General features: G+C 41.0%; 1 protein-coding gene across 1 annotated transcript; it reads right to left on the bottom strand.

Moving 5' to 3' along the window:
• Window positions 1-2,926: 2,926 nt before the first annotated feature.
• emilin3b (elastin microfibril interfacer 3b) lies at window positions 2,927-21,744 on the bottom strand. Its single transcript, XM_085344411.1, has 6 exons — window positions 21,083-21,744; window positions 10,230-10,352; window positions 6,954-7,234; window positions 6,416-6,762; window positions 5,925-6,275; window positions 2,927-5,255 (listed from the first exon to the last, which is right to left on the bottom strand). The coding sequence occupies exons 1-6, from the start codon at window positions 21,265-21,267 to the stop codon at window positions 4,110-4,112; spliced, it is 2,433 nt and encodes an 810-aa protein (XP_085200537.1). The 5' UTR covers window positions 21,268-21,744; the 3' UTR covers window positions 2,927-4,109.
• Window positions 21,745-22,305: the final 561 nt, after the last annotated feature.

Genomic DNA, 22,305 nt, shown 5'->3' with positions numbered 1-22,305 from the left:
TGAGGTCAGATGGCCCAGGATGTGAGTGGGCGTTAAGGCGTCTGGGGAGGGAACTCAAAACTGGATTATAGATGGCAGAGAGTTGGCCACCAGCGTGTTGCTGGGTCTAAACATCCCGGTGCATTTCAGATCTAGCAACAAGCTCAGACAAAAACTGGTTCACCCGAAAGACAAAACTCCAAAACACAGACTTAACAATGTGGTGTATGCTGTACAGTGCAGCGAGGAATGCCCAGACCTCTACATTGGAGAGACAAACAGCCACTTCACAAGAGCATGGCACAACACAGAAGAGCCACCTCCACAGGACAAGACTCAGCGGTCCATCTGCATCTTAAGGATAAAGGACACTCTTTCGAGGATGCCAATGTTCACATTTTGGACAGAGAGGACAGATGGTTTGAAAGAGGAGTGAAAGAAGCCATCTATGTCCACTGTGAGCGACCATCTTTGAACAGAGGCGGTGGTTTACGACACCAACTGTCTGCCATCTATAATCCAGTTTTGAGATCCCTCCCCAGACGCCTTAACGCCCACTCACATCCTGGGCCATCTGATCTCAGGAATTCGCATGATAAGGTGGGGCCAGGTTTCACAATGAACTCACCCGAAACTCTGGCTGATTGGGACCCACACCCAGTTTCACACCTTGGCTCAGGCGATTAGAGGATCATCAGGGGGTCCTTTTGTCCCTCTTTGGGGGGGAAACTCCCACTAGGTTTAAATCTGGGACTCCCCACCATTTGACCTTAGAACTGAAGTCGCTTCTGTCTATCCGAGATTTTTCTTAGTCTGCCACTTTGAGCCTTAACTTGAACTGAGCCTGTGATCTTCCATTTTCTCAATATGTTCCTAACTGTGGAAACAGACAGCTTAAATCTCAGAGCAGCTTTCTGTATCCTTCCCCTAAACCATGATGGTGAACAATCTTTGTCTTCAGGTCATTTGAGAGTTGTTTTGAGACCCCCATGTTGCTACTCTTCAGAGAAAATTAAAAGAGGAGGGAAGCTTACAATTACAACATAAATACTCTTTCTCATTCTTGGATTCACCTGTGTATGTAGGTCAGGGGTCACTGAGCTTACCAAGCCAATTCGAGTTCCAATAATTAGTTCTAAAGGTTTTGGAATCAATAAAATGACAACAGTGCCCAAATTTATGCATCTGCCTGATTTTGTTTAAACAATTATTGCACACTTTCTGTAAATCCAATAAACTTCATTTCACTTCTCAAATATCACTGTGTGTCTCCTATATGATATATTTAACTGACATTTTTTATTGTAACAACCAAGGATTTATAGAGGAAAAATAATGACTATTAACAAGGTTGCCCAAACTTTCGCATCCCACTGTATAGTACTTTGCAAAAGTCTTGAGCCACCCTTCATTTCTTTATATTTTCCTGGGGAACTGTGAAACAGTTTTAACAGAAACGTGTGCAAAAACATAAATGGAAATAAGTCAATATTCTGTAAGACCACCTTCAGTCTCCAACACAGCCTGAACCCTCCTTGGCAAGCTTTCTTCAGGAATAATTCTTCAAGACTTCCTGAAGCACATTCAAGGCTCTTCTTTAGATAATGAGAGCCTTTTTATCCATTCTCAGCTTAATAGACCCTGCTAAGTAGCCACTCACTGTTGTACCTCTTTTATGATCTCTTCCATACATAGTGGCGATGTTTTGAACCAAAAATGTCGAATTTGGATTCAGTTCTCCATGAGACCTGCTGTCACTGGTTTTCAGTTGAGTTCCTATGTAATGTGGCTGTTTCACTTCCTTTGAATGGCTTCCTGACAGAAACAACCTTCCACAGAGGCCATTACTCACAAGGCTTCAGTGAACAGATGCGTCTCTGGGGTCCTTACAAGAATTTTTCCAATTTCACGCTGTGATAGCTTTGATATTTTATGTAGATTCAACTAAAGAAAAGGAAACAAATGATTTTAATTGCATTTTTTATTTTTTTTTTTAAAGACTGTCAGAAAGCCTGGAGAACTTGCTCAAGACCACTTACAATATTTTCAAGGGAGTCTGGCTTCTGACTCACATCATGTACATATTTGGCTTTGGCTTTGACGTACGGCCACTCTGTCTGCACTGTATTGCTCCTGAAGCATTTTTTAAAAACTTTTAAAAAATCTAGCTTCTGGATTTTCTTATGCTGTGATTGCTCCATCCTGTTCTGGTTACTGTAAGATGTTATCTTTAAAAACTATGTGCTGACAGCGTACAGAAGGTCTGCTGACGACGCTTCAGTGGAGCAAGGTCAGCAGACCTTTTTACAGTTGATCTTTCCCAGCTTTATTCATTCATTGTGATTAAGTGTCACCTGATCTTAAAGTCTGCCAGACTCTTCACCAAGTGACTTTATTTGTTATCTGACTGCCGTGCAGCACCACAGTCTTGTGAACTGATTTGTTTTGCAGCTTTAGCACATCGTTCTCAAACTATTTCAGTCACGTCCGTATCAAATGAGCTCAGACTTTCATGCATCGGCTTGGTTAAGTCAGCGGGGTTGAACAGCTTACTCTGCTTAGTCAAGCATCAGATTCTTCAATCCTATATGCTTCACTGCAAATAATGATATATTTCTGGTCCCCATTACATGCTGGCAGCTACTTAATCACGGAGGGATGTTACTGTCTTTAACTATGTGCTGACTCTGTAAAACCTGCAGTGCAGCGAGCATATTGACTTAGTTGTAATTCAAATTATTTTTGCTGTTTTAATTATGTGGTAACTTTTTAAAAAAACAAACAAACAAACTCTTAGAAGGAGGAAGTTTACTGATCTGTGAAGTGGACAGTTTAATGCAGTTTCAGCTTTTGTTTGCTGGTTACACACCCTTTTAATGAAGGACACAAACAGACTGTAGAAGAGTACAATGTTTTTCAGATCTTTTTAAAGAATATTGGGGTGAAACGGACAAAATCTTGTCAGGTACATTTTTATTGCCCTCTTCAGAGTAATGGGCTAGAACTGGCTGTGAAAAAAAAAATCATTATTCCAGTGTTACATCAGATTTTTATGAAGGTGTAGATTAAAAAAATTCATTAGGAATGCTTTCTACTGTGAAAGTTGTCATAACATACTTTATTTTTACAGGAATGGCTACACGTTAAGAAACAACAAAAACAAGAAGGCCAAAAGGTTTCCAAGGTATTGATGGGAGAGACCTAGATGATGTTGTTTCTGCTAAACCACAGCACAGTGTGACTCAGTGGGGTCAAGGTAGCTCACTGAAGCTGAATTAAAGTGGAGAATTTGACGGCTTAGAGAATTTGGTTTAACGAGAAGTACTTACCACCCAACTTCTAATTATAATAATTAAACAGAAAAATTAACTTGATAAACTAGATGATGTACACAGTTCCTTACGCTATAACAGATAAAGTTGTACTTGTTGTTTTAGACTTTCTCTACTGTCGACCACGCCGTGTTGTGTGTTCTCACTGCCCCCTAATGGTGAATTATGGAACTTCTCTGCAACTTTGAGCCAAGTGGCAGCAAATGAACACAACAGACAAAGCAGAGATATATTTGTATAAGGCATTTTTAAACGTGTAAAACAAACAAAGGTTTACAAAAATGCAAATAGCACCAAGTTGACATACAGTATTTTTTTTAAACAACAACAGAAAAAACAAGGCAAGTGTCCACACAGAGGTTGTTGAGTGTGCTTCTCAGCAAAAACCCATAGCAGCACTGTGTTTTGCTGTATTTTTTTTTAATGCAAACAGTTTAATATCACAACAATCCAGTCACTTCATATAAGTTAAACAGGTAAAATGTCTAAACAAAACAATCATGATCAGAGAAATGCCCTCTAGAATAAAACCTTGAGAGAAAATATCGCCCAGCTATACAACCGTAGGCGTGTCTTTGTATTCTGCGTTGTCCTCTTCTCTTTCCAGATGACTCAACTAAACGCCCAGGACATCTGGAGGAACTGGGATGAGAAGCTCACAGGGAAATGACTTTCACTAGTTTGGTTAATTTGCATCTGTGCAGAGTGGGTTTAAAAGACAGGAGACAGAAGCAAATGAAGGCTAATAAAAACCACACTTAAGTCTTAATTTTTTTTATAGATTCTGTAGCTGAAATGCTACTGGTCTCCTTTGTGGTTGGCAGCATCCTTGGCCTTGCAGTCTTTGATGTCATCTTTCAGCTCAGCTAGCTGTTCTGCATGGATTGCCAAGGTACCGTTTACTTGGGACAGGTAGGAGTCAGAGTGTCTCTCAAGCTCCGCCCGGATCCGTTCCAGGTGATCCGCCAGCTCGCTCAGGTTGCTGCACTGGCCCTCTACCTGGGTCACCCTGCTATCGACATCCTTTACCTCTTTCTGCACTTCTATTGCTGTGCTGTGGCAGCCCCGTAGTTCCCCGGCCAGCTGTCTCTTCAATGCCATTAGCTCCCCTTTCAGCTGGACCAGTCGCCTCTCCCCAGCTCCAAGGAGGGAGGCTTGGTGGCCCATGAGTTTGGTGATTCCTTGCACTTGGTTGACGAGTTGGTGCTCTCTTTGTTCCCATGTGGAATTAGCATGTCCCACTTCACTTGCAATAAAGCTAAGAGAGTCCTTTAGGCCCTTCAGAGTGCGGTTCACAGAGTTGATGTTGACCTTTAGCAGTGTGATCTCTCCTTGGATAGACCCTTCTGTTTCCTCCTGGGCAATCCGGAAGAGCATGTTCTGAAGGGTGTTGTTTAAGCGATCCAGCTGGTTAGAGTGAGAGTCCAGACGGTTTGTCATCTTCTTTTCCATCTCTTTGCACTCGTCCTCTACTTGAGTGCCGCTGACACCTCCCGCTGGTGGCGTCGAGGGTGGGCAAGAGGTGGTACAGAGGAGCTCCAGGTGTTTTAACTGTTTTTGAATTCCATCCAGATCTCCTTCAACTCTCCTCCTCACCGACTCAATCTCGGTCTCCAGTGCAGGGACCACCTGCCCTTCCAGAAGAGCCGGGGCTGTGGCGTTACTCAGCTCCTCCACGGCCACAGACACTTTCTCCTCCAGGGTCTTCAGCTTGTCCTCAAACAGAGTCTTGAAACCATCCAGACCACCAGGAAACCCTTCAACCCCGTCAAAACTACCACTTGTGGCATTTATTCGGCCCTCTATGTCCACCAGTCGAGTCTCAATCAGGGTGTCTATGTGGATGGTTTGGTCATTAAATGCGGTCTGGAGCTGCCTTTGTGACTCCGTAAAACCTTTAACCGACTCCTCCAGCAGCAACACACGATGAGACAGACTGCTCACCTGCAACAATCAATAACTCATTAGTTGTTGTGTAAACCATGTCATGGCCTAACAAACTGCACTCATAAATTATTACAATTTAGTGATGTGACCCTTTCTGGATTTCAGAGCTGGATTTGGAGCAGCCAAGATATTTTTAGTACCTTTCAACAAATCTCCATAATAACATTTCAGTATAGTGTGTTTCAAAGGTCTGAGAGGGAAACACTGGCTTTTTAGCACATATGGAGCCATCTCTAAGGTGGGGCTTCGAACATAGAGTGGAGAAGCACTCTTTTCACCACTCTGCATTTAATAATTAGTTATTATTTTTCTCCTTTTTTTAATCTTTTCTCAGGAATCTGAGATTAAAGTCAGAATTCTGACTTTAATTTCAGAATTCTGGAAAAGAAGAAAAAAAGATGTCCCCAACTTTTGTTCGGTGGCCCTAATCCTCAGACTGGTGTTTTGGGAAATTTTTCTTTGAGCGTCAAAATTTGCAATAATGCAATAAGGTTTCAGCAACTGTCAGGAGATAAAGCTTAGCCTAAACATTTGGAAAACAAAAACTTTTCAATTTCATATGTATGGATAAAGCACCAGAATTATTCGGGATTTCAATTGATAAGCAGATTACTGATTAGTTTATTGCTGTTATATTGTTATATTACAACCCCACTTATGTCATACCTGTCCGCAGCAGCTCTCAGTGAGTGTTAGACCCTGAATCTGAGCTTGCAAAGAACCCAACTCCTCCCTGAGTCCAGTTTCTCTGCCATCCAGAGATTGCTGCATCTGTTGTTGGCCATCCATGTGCTCCCTGTGGCACTCCCTCTGCACCTCCCCGATCTTCTGATCACAGTGCTTCTCGAGGCTCGTCAGACGGCGCTCAAAGCCATCCAGGATATCACCCCTTATATCTGCCAGCTTGATATCTAAGAGTTCGTCCAGAAGAGATCTGGTGTCAGGGCCAGGGATGGGCCTGCCTATAGCTCCTTCCAACAGTTTCTTCAGCTGGCCATCATGACCCAAGACCATCCCCTAAAGATGAACAGAAGTCAGATCAGAGACAAAATTGAATATTTATTGAAGGAATAAAAAAAAGAAATGAGGCATTATTTGTTTCAACTATGAAAAACAATGTATCAAATGATCGATCAGCAGGCATTATGGCACAGTACCTGAATCTCCTCTAGAATATGAGTCTTGGCCCGCAGCTCATCCCTAACTTCTGTCACTCTCCCTGCTAAATCCCCAAATCCAGTAAAGCCTCCTGCTCCATCCAACCCATCATGAGTCCCATCTGGGATCAGCCCAAATCCCACAGCAGAGTCGGGCGCACGAGGTGTGTTCGGTAGCAAGGACACCAGAATTTTATTGGTGTCTTCGCGGAGTGATGTGCGTAGTCGGTCCTCAAGGCCAGTCACCACCCCATTAAGAGTGTCTAGACCCTGGGTAAGGCGACGCAGGTCCTCTTCGATGCGGTCCAAGCGCTCACCAGTTACACCTGAAATGCCATATTTGTTGCCTGTATTTTGAAGGCAAATCACAGAAAAGGGAACGTTTTAGAGATATTCATAAATATGTCAAATATGAGGGAAATAAGTGGTTTCAATTACAGAATAATGCGCAAACATTCAAAAACATTGCAGAGTTAATGACAGTCGTTAATTTAATACTCCAAGACTTTACAATAAACAAATTGGAACCTCTTCTCACCATTTGTCTTTCCTGTGGGTATACCAGGGAAGGGTTTTCCTGGCTCCAGCTGGCCTCCTCCAGGCTTATGCTCAATAGGAGGTCTAGGGCCATGGGGGAAGCCCTTCACACTTGGGCGATGGGGAAGAGCTGCACCCTTGAAAGGTGGCATTGCAATATCTGGATGCGACGTGGGTCCATCGTAACAGTTTTCTCCAGAATAGCCGGGACAACATTTCCACTCGAGCTCGGTCACTGTTTTAAAACCAACCTTGTATTTTGGCTTGTAGAATGTCCTATACCTAAAGGAAATGTGATATAAATGTGCTTACAATAAGTGATTAAGCAAATGTTATGAGTGAAATATATCAGGTTTTACTGTTAGAAGTACTTTTGTTTTCATCAATCATGAGCACAAATACAGGATGGAAAGATGGTGCTGAGCAGAAATAACAGGATTTAGTTGTTCACTATGAGATTAGACAGGGATTAGAGGAAGATTAAGAGATTAAGATAATCGTGGTGTAAATGATGGCATCAGGGGATTGGACCTGGGTTAGCACCCAACTTCATTGTTATTTAGTTTAAGCTGAATTTTCTATCCATTGTGAATCAAAGTCTCTCTTTACACACACACACACACACACACACACACACACACACACACACACACACACACACACACACACACACACACACACACACAGAAAATCCACTCTTGTTCCCATTGTGTCTTTCGAATGGTATACAGGGAGTGCAGAATTATTAGGCAAATGAGTATTTTGTCCACATCATCCTCTTCATGCATGTTGTCTTACTCCAAGCTGTATAGGCTTGAAAGCCTACTACCAATTAAGCATATTAGGTGATGTGCATCTCTGTAATGAGAAGGGGTGTGGTCTAATGACATCAACACCCTATATCAGGTGTGCATAATTATTAGGCAACTTCCTTTCCTTTGGCAAAATGGGTCAAAAGAAGGACTTGACAGGCACAGAAAAGTCAAAAATAGTGAGATATCTTGCAGAGGGATGCAGCAGTCTCAAAATTGCAAAGCTTCTGAAGTGTGATCATCGAACAATCAAGCGTTTCATTCAAAATAGTCAACAGGGTCGCAAGAAGCGTGTGGAAAAACCAAGGCGCAAAATAACTGCCCATGAACTGAGAAAAGTCAAGCGTGCAGCTGCCAAGATGCCACTTGCCACCAGTTTGGCCATATTTCAGAGCTGCAACATCACTGGAGTGCCCAAAAGCACAAGGTGTGCAATACTCAGAGACATGGCCAAGGTAAGAAAGGCTGAAAGACGACCACCACTGAACAAGACACACAAGCTGAAACGTCAAGACTGGGCCAAGAAATATCTCAAGACTGGTTTTTCTAAGGTTTTATGGACTGATGAAATGAGAGTGAGTCTTGATGGGCCAGATGGATGGGCCCGTGGCTGGATTGGTAAAGGGCAGAGAGCTCCAGTCCGACTCAGACGCCAGCAAGGTGGAGGTGGAGTACTGGTTTGGGCTGGTATCATCAAAGATGAGCTTGTGGGGCCTTTTCGGGTTGAGGATGGAGTCAAGCTCAACTCCCAGTCCTACTGCCAGTTTCTGGAAGACACCTTCTTCAAGCAGTGGTACAGGAAGAAGTCTGCATCCTTCAAGAAAAACATGATTTTCATGCAGGACAATGCTCCATCACACGCGTCCAAGTACTCCACAGCGTGGCTGGCAAGAAAGGGTATAAAAGAAGAAAAACTAATGACATGGCCACCTTGTTCACCTGATCTGAACCCCATTGAGAACCTGTGGTCCATCATCAAATGTGAGATTTACAAGGAGGGACAACAGTACACCTCTCTGAACAGTGTCTGGGAGGCTGTGGTTGCTGCTGCACACAATGTTGATGGTGAACAGATCAAAACACTGACAGAATCCATGGATGGCAGGCTTTTAAAGTTCTGATGCTGGTCTATAAAGCTCTGAATGGTTTAGGACCAAAATACATCAGTGACCTCCTGACCCAGTATGAACCTTCCAGATCCCTCAGGTCATCTGGATCCGGTCTTTTATCAGTTCCCAGAGTCAGAACCAGACACGGAGAAGCTGCATTCAGCTTTTATTCTCCTTATATTTGGAACAAACTCCCAGAAAGCCTCAGATCAGCTGAAACACTCAGTTTATTTAAATCCAGGTTGAAGACTCACCTGTTCTCAGCTGCATTTGAATAAAGCACCAATTCCACACTTTTAAGCTTAAATTTCAAAACTAACATTTTAACTACTGATTTTATCTGTTTTGATTTTATATACTGTTTTGTTTGTTTGTTTGTTTGTTAATTAGTTTGTTTGTTTGTTTGCTTGTTTTAATCAATTTTAAATCATGCTTTTTATTTGTTTTTGTTTCTAATGTCTCTGTAAAGCACTTTGAATCACCTTGTTGTTGAATTGTGCTATACAAATAAACTTGCCTTGCCTTGCCTTGCTTTTGAGTGTCCTTGGAAAGAAAGGTGGCTATATTGGTCGCTGATTTGTTTTTGTTTTGTTTTTGAATGTCAGAAATGTATATTTGTGAATGTGGAGATGTTATATTGGTGTCACTGGTAAAAATAAATAATTGAAATGGGTATATATTTGTTTTTTGTTAAGTAATAGTCACCTGCACACACAGATATCCCCCTAAAATAGCTAAAACTAAAAATAAACTAAAAACTAATTCCAAAAATATGCAGCTTTGATATTAATGAGTTTTTTGGGTTCATTGAAAACATGGTTGTTGTTCAATAATAAAATTATTCCTCAAAAATACAACTTGCCTAATAATTCTGCACTCCCTGTATGAAGAGAAACTTACTAGACAACACTTTGAGAGCAGATAGCAGAAAGGTACATCTGCCTAAGAACAAGTTAAAGCCAAGTTAAAATGTTTTTTTCTTATGCCTTACTTTCTCATGTTTTCAACAAATAATAAGAACGCAGAACAACAGCTTTCCAGAATTCTTAATAAATAAAAAACAGATCTTAATCATTTCCATGCACAGAGACAGAATTGGTAACACAGACGTCCCTGCATTTTATTTTATTTAGCAAAATAAATAAAACGTTATCAGCAGTATCGCAGATGTGCATTAATAAGGGTAATATATAACACTAGAGGGCAGTATTGATGTAGAGTATGTTCTACATTGTGCTGCAGTTTGCCAAATATAAAGAAAGAACGACATATTTAAACATCATTACCAAACTCCTAAGGCGCAGACTGAACTGTAAAACATCTGCAGCATTGTATTACTTCGTTTGATTGACTCACATCACAACAGGACATTTCTGACCCCAGATACACTTGGTGGTATACTCAGCCTTCACGTAGGTTGCCACTCCATCCTGCATGATGCATGTGATGTTTCTCTGAACCACATGGGCGCAGTGGTTTCTGTGGGGAGAGCAGAGGGATGTTACAATGCTAGCACCAATAAGATGCCAACAGCCCCTGTTTTGCTCTGTGTCCATCACACTGACGTGTGTTAAAGTAAAACCTATTTAGATTTCGTAGAACAGCAACCACTGCAGAGACAAGTACTATAACTAACTGTGAATTTACAAATGTGGTTCAGCAGCAGCACTGTTAATTCAACAGGGCAGTATACAGTAGACTTAAACGGCTAAAACTATAGCCACTTTAAGATACAAAACATGCCAGAAAAAGTAAAGCTGTAACTGCAAACTCTCAGTGTATTGAGGTCAAGAGGAATCTGTTTTATTGTGTATAATTAAAACTGTTGGAGTGTAACAGGCAAAATTTAACAGAAAGCTATTTCTTCCATCAAAAGTGTTGAAAGTGATGAAGATGCATCATAAAACCTTCTGTAAGATACTATTGACTCAGTGTTTTAATCTTTGCTTTGTTGTGTTTAATCTTTTACAGCTCATTCTTCTTTTGGATTATAAATAAGCCCGTGTTGTTGTGTTTTTCTCTTTTTATTGGCACTTTAATAAAAAAAACAAGAAAAGTTTGCTTTTGATCTAGCTGATAGATATTAACAAAAGATCAAAGAGAGCTTTTCATTGAGGAGCTACAGCTGCAGATGGACTGAGTAGGGATTCCTTTGCTCTTTTTCAATTTTTTTTATTTTTAATTTTGACATTTTAAATGGATTTTTTAGTTACTTGTATTCCCAGTTACTTTCAGGTATAGCTGCATGCAGTATACTACAAATACCCAGGCAGTGAGTTGTGTTTCAGTTGTGTGTGGAATCATAGATTGTGTATAAATGTATATATGAGGTAGCCACTTCGGCAACACCCCTTGGTTAGTGAAGTCCCGCTGCAAAGGCTTAAAGTGAGCTTTGTTGTTGTTGCCAAGTTGTTTTATTGGAACAGGATGATAAGGGTGAAGAGCAGCTCTGACTGAAAAGCTGAGGGATGCTGCACACTCATCAGTCAGTGAAGTGCAATTGCTAAATGAACTTCAGTTTACAAAAACGGCATCTTTTATATTCATTAAGACGAAAATAGCAAGTGAGGCCTTAAAGTCATCCAGAAAATATTTACTGATGTGGATAAGGAAGTTGAAGAGTCACTTTCCAATGGACTTCCACACAAGTGGAAGTCTTATTGAAACTACAGGAATTTCCCACTGGTGGAAGCAAGTGCTCAAACATTTCAACACAAGCTCCTTTATTCAAAAACTATTTTAAATACATGTGGTGTATGTAATTTGGGAATGTAGTGGACGAGGAGAGACCACCCATGAATTTTTACCCAGCAGGAGGAAGATATTCAGTCAGCATCAAAGACTGTACCAGAGTGTGTTGTGGTGTTGTTTGATGTTTGTGTGCAATGACTTCCAAACTTCATTGTTAAAAATAGATTTACGTGTTTTTCACATGCTTTACAAGTTGCAAATATATGCAAATGCACTGTGTCATGTTCAATTTCATACAATACTAGTCCAGTCCTGCACGAAAACCATGCAAATAAGTATACTGTACAGCCTACATAGTGTACTTTATGTAAGTATACTAAGAAAACTGAAAGTCCTTTTAGCTTGTTTTGCTTCTTTTAGTTACGTAGGGTAGTTGAGCACCAAAAACATTCACGGAGACTGTTTTCAATCCTGGAAGTGCTCAGATGTGCACTAACTTCACTGTAACAACTTTGAGCAGTTGTTGCATCACACTGAACTTTCCCTGTCTCACTCGCTCTCACTCTTCATAGCCAGTGCAGCTATAGCAACTGCTAAATGTTCCCCTGGCCTCTGTGCAACACAGGAAATGATGATCTGCTCTCTTTAGGCTCACATGTGAAGCATTTCTTACATTCAGAGGGGAGCATTTAGCAACACATGCGGCACTTAGCATTGCTCCACAGCTGTTTCAGGACTAATAGAAGTGTTCGGAGCAGCAGGGAGGGACACGGGGGCCGAGGCGGGTCTACATGCCAAGTTAACAGGTTCAGAGGGCTAACAGAGAGGGGAGGCTGTTAGAATGTGTGAGAAACCACTGCGCCGCTGTGTCCTTCTGCAAATGTGTTGACAGTGTTTTCTGCGTGTGTGTGTGTGTGTGTGTCACCACTCTCCCTGTGTTGACATATGTTAATAGCAGTAGAAGGTAGAGGGCAAAAGTTAGAATGACAGAGCTCCTTTCATACCAGCCTGACAACCTGCTGCCAGGTCATGGGTTGTTAAGGAAGTGGCAGTTACGACCTTAACTGATGTGGTATGATGGGAGTTCTTTAAGTACTTTTAACTCCCGCATGCAGTTTACTACTTGGTGCAAATGATTTTCTTAGCATAGCAAAAAGGGGAACTGGCTGGAATAATGTATTAGGTCATTGAAATAAGAAATGCAAGCTTAATTTGACAACACAAATGATGCTGCATCATCTTTTCTGGCTAGTTTTTTTTTTTTTTTTTCAAAAGCTGGACTCCTGTAACATTTCTGTTGTTCTTAATAATTTGCTTTCATGCTGTTTTTCTTCTCCCTCTCCACCTGCAGGCTCTTTTCTTTACCAGGCCAGAGGGACTTTAAAACTGATCACTCCCTGTGCTGTCATCTGCTGTTCGCAGTGAGATCTATTGCAGACAATACACAGTTTTTGGCACCAAAGTAAATGACTTTTTAAAAAAAAGAGAGAGAGAGAGAGAGAGAGAGAGAGAGAGAGAGAGAGAGAGAGAGAGAGAGAGAGAGACGTAAGCAGTTAGATCTTGTACAAATGTGTTTGTCAAAGTCACATGAAGATTTTGATAGCGATTTCTGCAGTATAGAAAAGCTATAGATACTGTCAACCTGAATATTTCAGCACTATAGTGAATGGCTTCAGTATTATTATGTGATATAAATCAAATTTAATGCCTTTAGTTTTCTCATCTTACATCTTCAAGGAGCTTAAAGACTTGTCTCTGTGTAGCTCTTAAAAGCTGATAGCTGATAGTTGCTGATAGATAGATGTCAAACTCATTTTACATTGTGGGCCACATACAGCATATTTTGATCTTCAGTCATCCCGACCAGTGAAACTACATGATAAATATGTAAAATTGCAGAAAAGGTTATTTTACTATCCTGTAATTATAATATATTTTTGTTAATTTACTGTGGACTCACTAATAGTGGGGACAAAGGAACTTTCCTGTCATTAAAATTGTTTATCTGTTAGTTATTTTGGAGTAGAATGAATGGCAATGGGGTTGGTTGGAAAAACTGTAAAACCTGTGAAAATACAGTTAAAAGTTTGAAATCTATGCATTCTTTCACATTATCTCAAGCTGTCCAGTGGGCTGAATTTCACTCTTCGCTGGGCCTGGTTTGGTCCCCAGGCCTTCTGTTTAAAACCCCTGATATAGAGAATAGTAAGTGTGTGACCGTTTTCACAGCTGTGAGATGTAACCCACAGACTTCACACCATGGCGAAAAGTGCAGCAATCCAGATGTACATGAGGGGGGGGGAAATGGTTCCCTGTCCACAGTTTTCTGTTTCTGCTTCACATTTTTTTGTCATTTTTCTGTCAGTGTCATTTGGGTCTATGAGTGATATTTAATCCTCACTGTCTTCCATACAAGGGGGGTTTCTGGCTTTGTGAAACTCAGAGTTGAGTGCTGATATAAATCCCGTCCCTTTGCGCTGCGCTGTCGGTCAGGTCAGCAGCAGGTCGCCTTTGCTGTGTGAAAACCTGTTTTTACAAGACGAATGTTAAGTTTCAGCTTGAAAGCCTGAAAGCAATAATACAGTCAGCTGTTGAGAAAATGACACATACTCACGTGTGCAGATTTTATAGACACATAATCAAGCAATAAAGACCTTGGGTTTATATCTCACATCCACAGAGACCACTCAACTCTGCAAAAAGAAGACTACACAAACTTTATTCCAAAAATATGAACCCTCGATGTGGAAGTGGTCGTATATGAGCAGGAGCGCTGCCTTTAGCATTTCTTATTATTATAGCCACTTCCAGCAGCTGCAGAGTAGGTGAGAACTTTGTTTGGGCTGCTTTTGTGTGTGGGAGGATGCCCAGCTGTGAGAAGGCTGTTAATCTGGACACTTTGGGGAAAAAGAATGTCCAAGTCCTGATGTGTATGATATGAGATCAGAGAGCTATAGACAGAACAGTGAAAAGGTGAGAGAGGAGTGATAGCCTATTCTGAGCTTTTTCCATGCCTCATCTGTCAGCCAGTGTGGTACAAGGTCACTACTGTTAAAAAGTATAAATACTTTCTGGCGTGTTTGTTTTAGAGCTTGTGGGGGACAGATGAGAAGGGTTGGCTGCCCATAAAGTACCACACAGTACAAGTCACCTAGGTCAAGTCGCGTTTATTTAAAGCTTATAGTTAAAAGCAAATAGCACTTCCAAACATGCAACACACCTGATCATAATATAGAGTAGAGGTGAAGCTGCAGTTAGACACCACGGTGGCTCCAACACTGTAAAGCCCAAAACATTAAATAATTGCCAGAAAGTTAATATATATTTTTTAAACTGGTGAGTTTATTGAAAGTTATGACAAATTGAAAAAAGTCATTAATAATTAATTTGTTTTTAATTTGTATAATTTTGCTACATCCAGTATTTTTGTGCAATTTATTGCTCAAACACTTGTTGTGAAAAAAATCACACAGATGAAGCAGAGGTCTCAAAAACTCAGGTTACAGGGTTAATAAATGTATTCTAGTAAATAACCTATTGACCAGTACTATTTATTGCAGTGATGAGTTGGTGAGGTTGACGCATTGGCACAGGGAAGTCATGCCTCTAAATGCACAATCTCTGAAAAGACAAGATGTATGTAAGAAACGACTGACTACACACTAGTGCATTTTCCTATTTTATTTTGTAAATGTGATAATTCTGCACCTTCTCCCATCAATTTAGACTGAATTACTCATAAAGACTCTGGAAAAAGGAAGATTCCCAGACATGAGATGACAAAAACTGAAATATTTAGCCAGAACTTAGAGCCCGGTGAGCTCCAGACCCTGCCCATTATCAAGCATGCCACAGTGAAGCATGGTAGTGGTATCATCATACTCTGGGGGTGTTTCGCAGCAGCAGTGACAGGGTGACCGGTTCAAGTTGAGGCAATGTCTTTGAAGATAGTGCACACAACATGAGACTGAGACATGCGTTCAACATGACAATGAAAGGGTGGTTTCTGGATGTCTATGATTGTCCTTAAATTCCTCAGAACAAAAAAAAAAAAAATCAAACCCTCAACAACGTTCCTGGAGAAACATGTAGCTAGCTTGTTTACATGTGTTTGAAACAATTTCATAGGAAAAGGGGAAGAACCTGCCCAATTCCAGATGTGCAAAGCCTGTCGAGACTTATGCAAGAAGACCTGAGCTCAGAGCTCCCAAAGGAAATATACTAAGTTTCACTTTCAGTTTTTGAAAATTCTCAGGGTATGTTTTTACTTTGTTGGTAAGGTGCAATAAATGGATATCAATGACACAGTAATCACTTTTTGGATGAATGAAAATGTTAATCTTCCAAATAATCTCTTTATTTTGGTAATAGTCATTTAACTTCACTTACTTAACGCTAAATATTTTTTTTGTGTGTGTTATATGAAACTAACAATTGATGTTTTTCAAAAGAAAGCAAAAAGAAGGCAGGGAAACACCCAAAACTGAAAGTCTCCAGTTGATCCACACATTCACTGAACCACCCAATCCCCACTGAATACACAAACTGAATTTGTGTAAACTATGTGATGTGTCTCCAGACCTAATCTGACCTTGCACTCTTCCTTTTCAATCAGTATGAAAAGTCTTCATCTCCATTCACCACGACAGGAAAACTGCACTTTCCTTTGTCTCTCTGGTCTCTCTCCCTCCTCCTTACTCTGAGTATTGTCTGTTTTGGTGTCACTGGAGTATGGCATTTGTGACTGCTGGTCTGGTCCCACTGTAAATGTTTGAAGTATAGCGTTTCAGCTTAAAAATCCTTTCATAGCCTCCCAAGAGAAAAGCAGAATTCCCATCTCAAATTCACATGTGGAATGTGTTTGGAAAGTATTGTTGTGGCTACACCTCCACAGTTTGATGGGCCTGAACAAATCACCTCTCATTCACCCTTTCCTATAAATTTTCCTATAACTACAGGTTATGTTTAATTAGTCATATCAGTGTTTCTCTTGCTGTGTTGTACGTTTCCCCTCTCTCTCATTCTATATATCACAAAGCTCCTCCGCCTTGCCTCATCATGTCAGGCTCTTTACTTTTCCCTATACTGCCTCAGTTGTTTTGACATGTGGCACTAAAGGGCTTACCTCACTCATTACAAACCACACTCTCACCTGTAGGAACTCCTGACTGCTTGACCCGAGTCCATTGCTTTTGGGTCCGACAGATTTATGAAGAGTGGAATGGATAAAGAAAAAAATATGATCTTTAATAGGACCATTGGTCTAACTCCAAGGCCCATCTCGTTTGATATATGCTTTTAATGAAGCCTATTTCCAGCCAACTGGCAGGTCTTGAAATTCCCATGGTCCAGGGATTATTAAAACTGTGCTTATGCCTAATGATTAGAGGTAAAGGCATGCTACTCCCAGCTTTAAGACCAAAGAGATCACTTTGTCATTTGGAGACAGGGTCAGCTCCAAGCCAGCTCTAGTCATCATAGCTTAAACTCAAGTGACTACACATGCTTACATTTTGGAAATTAAGCTGTTAAAAGCAACAACATAAGCTTGTGTACATGTAGATGTACTGAAAAAATAACTTTACTTATCCTCAGGCATTTTCCAAAGTACATAATCTACTTTGAATAAGCTCTCTGTGCTTCTGAAAAGAACGGTTTCAAACAGAATTATTAGATTTACAAAGAAAAGGGGTTATTGTGTATGCAATAAGAGTGAAACAGTGTAACTGTGATACTTTATTTAGCTCTACACATAGGCCTGATACACTGAAGAGACCAGAATATCACTCATATGTAACCTGCAACACAAATCTCTTCACAGGCAAATAAAAATAGAACTATTCTCTTTTTATTCAGAGGCTTTTATGAGAAGATCTTTTGATCTGTGTATTAGCCAAGTATGAAGGTAAGAGTCACAGGCTATCAGCCAGACTTAGCATAAAGATTGAAAACAAGAGACACGGCAAGTATAACTCTATCCATTTATTGATTCCCCTTCTGCCCTTTTTTTCCTGCAAATTTCTGTAAATTATAAAATGCAAAAAAAAAAAAAAAAAACCCAGACTGCATTCTTACCAAAATGCTAATCTTTTTATAAACCAGGACGTTTTTATGCCTAAATCTGCTGACTAAAAACAAAAGTGAACAATAACTTTACTTTTTGTTGTAAATGTCTTTTAGTCTTAAAAAGTTAAAGCACACCTGTACATGCCAGCTGTGGCTCATTGGAAGACTTTTGCATAAAAATAACAAAGCACTGAAATGTAGATGCTTTACTTTAATGATGTAAGTTGTCAGTTACACTTTGCTTGGGATAATTATTTGGAAATTCGCACCAGAATCAACACCCTATCCAATTAACTACAAACTGAATCATAATCCAACCTCATTAAATACCTTCAATATTTTATAAAAAGCAACTAATCTTTTTCACTGTTCTTACATAAACCTGAGTACTTTGGCAGATGGATTTTAAAAGAAAAGTGTCAGGTAGCTTGGGAGTTTGCTGCATGGTCTTTTTGACCCTTAGCAGGAGACCGGCTCCATTCTTGCTCTCCACTGGACATTCAAGATAAACGTACAACAGCAACCTCTAACCTTTAACCTCTGCTAACCTACTGACCTTTCCCCCTTAATCTCTGTCCCATACATCAAAGAAAAAGCCCTCAGATATGTCTGTAATCTGATTGGTAAAGACATGTGGCATCTCCCAGGATGCTGTTTGATTTATCCAATACCCATTTCCCAGTGATGACTATGTATGACTCTTGGCACCTGTTCAGTGGTGATGTGTGAAAAATAGTCATTGTTTTGCTAATCCTAAAAGAACTTCCAAAATACTCAAAAAGCGATTTCTTTCACTCATTTTTTCCTCTTTCCCAGACCTTTTGTTAAAAACATAAATCACAAAATCTGACCTTCCTGAGCCACAGTTTAACCTTTGGAAGAAAATTAGCTTCTTTGCAATAGAGCTGTGACAGGTACAGTACTGTAACTGTCTAAGATGTCACAGTCACCCACTGGAGGGCCATATATTTTTCTTACAGAAGCAAGTGGTTGCACTGAATGAAGGAATGACTGTGAAATCAAATCACTCGCTTTGCTGCCAAAATACAGACAATAATTCAACATGAAGACAAAAAGTCTGGGGTGTTCCAACAGCTGAGAATTTTTTAAGTCTCGTACTAAAAATCCAGTGAGGTTTTGCCAATGTGTGAGTGTAGTCAAGTTAGAAAGAGGAGTTAGACTTTACGGGCGATCATGGCTCAAGAGTTGGGAGGTCGCCTTGTAATCGGAAGGTTGCCGGTTCGAGCCCCGGCTTGGACAGTCTCGGTCGTTGTGTCCTTGGGCAAGACAACTTCACCCGTTGCCTACTGGTGGCGCCAGTGTCCGGCAGCCTCGCCTCTGTCAGTGCGCCCCAGGGTGGCTGTGGCTACAATGTAGCTTGCCATCACCAGTGTGTGAATGGGTGGATGACTGGATATGTAAAGCGCTTTGGGGTCCTTAGGGACTAGTAAAGCGCTATATAAATACAGGCCATTTACCATTTACATGCTGTAAATGCGCTCCGGTGAAGTCCTTTAGTTACACTTAAATAGGCATTCATAAACTCACTCACACACACACACACACATCATAACGTGTTATTTTAAAGTGTCTATTTCCATTGACCAGTCAGGCTGACAACAACTGAGCTCATATGTCTGTAGTGGTGGTCTGACAGCAACACGTCCCCAGAGGCTACTGTGTCTAAGATGTGCCTGCAGCTCCTATATAAAACTATAGTTGGACTCTCAGAAACAAATGGAGCAATACTACCAGTTATCAGCGACAAGCAGTTCCTGACTGTATTTCATTATTGATCAATTTGTTTTGACTGGAAAGTCTATTACATCTGGCTAATCAACTAATCTTGTTGTGTAAGATGGAAATCTGGCACGACGGCCTGTATAAAAAGAAATAAACCTCTTTGGCAATGCTGTCAAAAAGTAAAGGAAGGTATACAGGTATATAGCTACCATGCTGTACATAAGAACACTTAAATCATTATAAAAACTGCATTGGCTTACTGTTTAGTGAGCCAATTCGAGTTTGGCAATTTAAGCTTCAGCTCCCTGTGACTCCAAAATGGTCATATTTATAGATTTGTGTTGCCAATTCTCTGAAATCGCATACTTATGTTCAGAATTTTAGGGCATATGAATGTTGGTGAATAAATACCTCCGGAAACACAAGATGAATGTCCATTAGAAACAATTTATACAGATAAAGTCCAGTTCTTACCATATAAAATTGTACAAAATATATGGGGGGCAAGAGTCTGATTGTATAAATGTATTTCTGCAAGAGTTGTGTTAAGTAAGAAGTTATTTTAGTTAGTCAATTAGGTCAGTTTTTTTTTTTTTAAAAAGTGGCAATCTAATAATAGCTGGGGAAAATCCAATATTCAGATTAACCGAATAGTGAGCAAAATGTAAGGGGATGAAAGTAATATATTCAGTTTTAGAGTTAAGTGAGAAAGTTAAAGGTGTAGACTCAATATAGACACTGCATTCAGGTTGAGGGATGCTGAACAGTATGTTGGGTGGAGGTGAGCATACATGGCAGACTAAGTGGGGCTGGGCAATCAGCAGTCTTCTGTGGCAGTTTGAGTGAAGCAGCAGGTAGCTGGGGAGCTGTCCAAAAGCATAAATGCTCTTGTGGGAAGCCAAGCAAAAGAGAAGGGGGGGAGGAAGAGGGAGGATAAACCAAAAGAGCCCTGCGGGCCAAACATCAGGCATCAGGCAAAATATATCCACAAGTCTGTTTCATCTCAGAACTTCATTCAATAGCGTTCATAACTTACTGTTACTCTTCTGTGTGTGTGTATGTGTTTATCATCTTTACAATATGTATCTGTCATGCAGTAATTAAAAGCAGATGAACACCCCTCACCTTTGTGTTAAATCTGGAAAAGTTAAATAATTTTCTACTTAACTCAGGGTAAGTTCATTTGAAATCAGTGTCTGCGACTGGAAGCCAGTTGTGCCACTCCCTCCTGCCAGCTGTACCATAAATCTTGCCCCTAATTGAGCCCCCTTGCCCCCCCACCCCTTTACCACACACACATACAGTGACTGTGAGGAATCAATACCCTTGTCATCAACTCTGCACCCCCTCGCTGCACCATAATGACCGTCATGATGGCTTTGTTTTCACTGTTGCTTCGTTGTTGCACTATAGTGTTTATCCCCAGCCACAGATGGTTTTAGGTGTGAACCACAGAAAAGAGGCTGATTTTGAGTAAGACAGAAACAGAGCGTCAATTCAGGGATCTGTTACCAAGCTGATTCCATAACTAAAAACATATTTCTGCAACTCACTGGTGACATGGGTTTCTCGAGGGAAATACAGTATTAGGTGGGTCCTGCTTGAACTCCAGCTACTTGGAATGATTTTAGAATTCAATACCCTGCACCTTGGAAACACAAATAAAACATGCATCTGTTCCTGTTATGTGTCCAAGGTGGAGAACTTACTTGTGACGGGTCATGGGCTTGTTTGGTGAGTGGTGAGGGTTGAGTCCAGCCTTGTAGAGGTTGTATCTGTTTCCATAGAAAGGGTTGACATGGCCTCCATAGAAAGTCCCTTTACTGTGAACAACAGAGAGGAACACTCCCAGGAGAAAGACCTGTGCTATTAGCTGGCACAACTTGGTCCGCATTTTGTTTTTCTAAGTCTTTTCCAAGGCTAATCCAGAGTCTCAAAAATTCAACTGTCAAGAGGAGAGGGGTTCAGAAGTGGTAGTCTCTAGCTCCTCTGGGTGTTGTGTTGCTCCTTGGCACATGGAAAGTCTTGTTTTCTTCAGTGGGCCCTGGAGGAGGCGTGCAGTCCAAACAGCTCTAGCATCAGCAGCATCTTGTCCTGTACATCTTCAGGTTGCTCACTAACAAAATTCTGAGCACGCAAGACGGAGCAGGGAGAAAACTGATGATACTGAAGAGGGAGGGGGAAGGGAGAGGGGAAGGAAAACAACACAAAGGTGTGCTGGAGGAGGCGAAAGAAGAAAGATGAGCGCAAGAGAGAGCAAAGAAAAGAGGGAAGATAGTGTCAGTCTGTCTGTTGGAAAGTTTCAGCTCCATATACACAAATACTGTGTAGGAAACCTGCTGCCGAGGCTCGACCCTCTAAGTAATCTGCTCTCTGCACGAGTGAGGGTGTGTGTGCAAGCAGCAATGTGCTGCTCTTGCTGCCTCTGAAGGGGCAGGCAGACAGCCTGTATTTGCATATCCCACCCCAACTCCAGCCCGGTGGCTCGCACAAAGAGGGGGACTGACTGATATCAATTGATGTCCTGCTCTTCTTTCTCTCTCTATTGCAGCATCACAAAAATACAAAGTTGTACATGGAGATACTTCACTTCAAAGCAGACTCCAATAAGCAACAAAAAAAAGCCGCTGTCCTATTCTGTTTGAAATTTTTTCACCCACCCCCCATCAAGCATTTTTAGTTGTTGTGTATTCAGTCCCCTGATTTTATTTCTTTACCCAGTTCTTTTCTTTCTCCATCTGCTCTGGGAGCGGCTGTACATCAAAGCATAGCCCCAGTATGCAGTGCCATGTGCGTGGCTATGGCTGCAGCCAGCTAAGACGCTGTAGATCTGGACACAATGGACCTCCTCCTTGCTTCACTGCGGTCAGTCATTAAATATCCCAGCCACAGCTTCAGTTGAGAGTCACGTCCCAGCCCCCCACTTATGTCT

The sequence above is a fragment of the Diplotaxodon limnothrissa genome, linkage group LG20 (genome assembly GCF_057381915.1).
Source record: "Diplotaxodon limnothrissa isolate DT_005_m linkage group LG20, D_limnothrissa_male_GT1.1, whole genome shotgun sequence".
Classification (NCBI taxonomy): Eukaryota; Metazoa; Chordata; class Actinopteri; order Cichliformes; family Cichlidae; genus Diplotaxodon; species Diplotaxodon limnothrissa.
The sequence above is the reverse complement of the archived record's forward strand: the minus strand, read 5'-3'. Positions and strand labels throughout refer to the sequence as shown.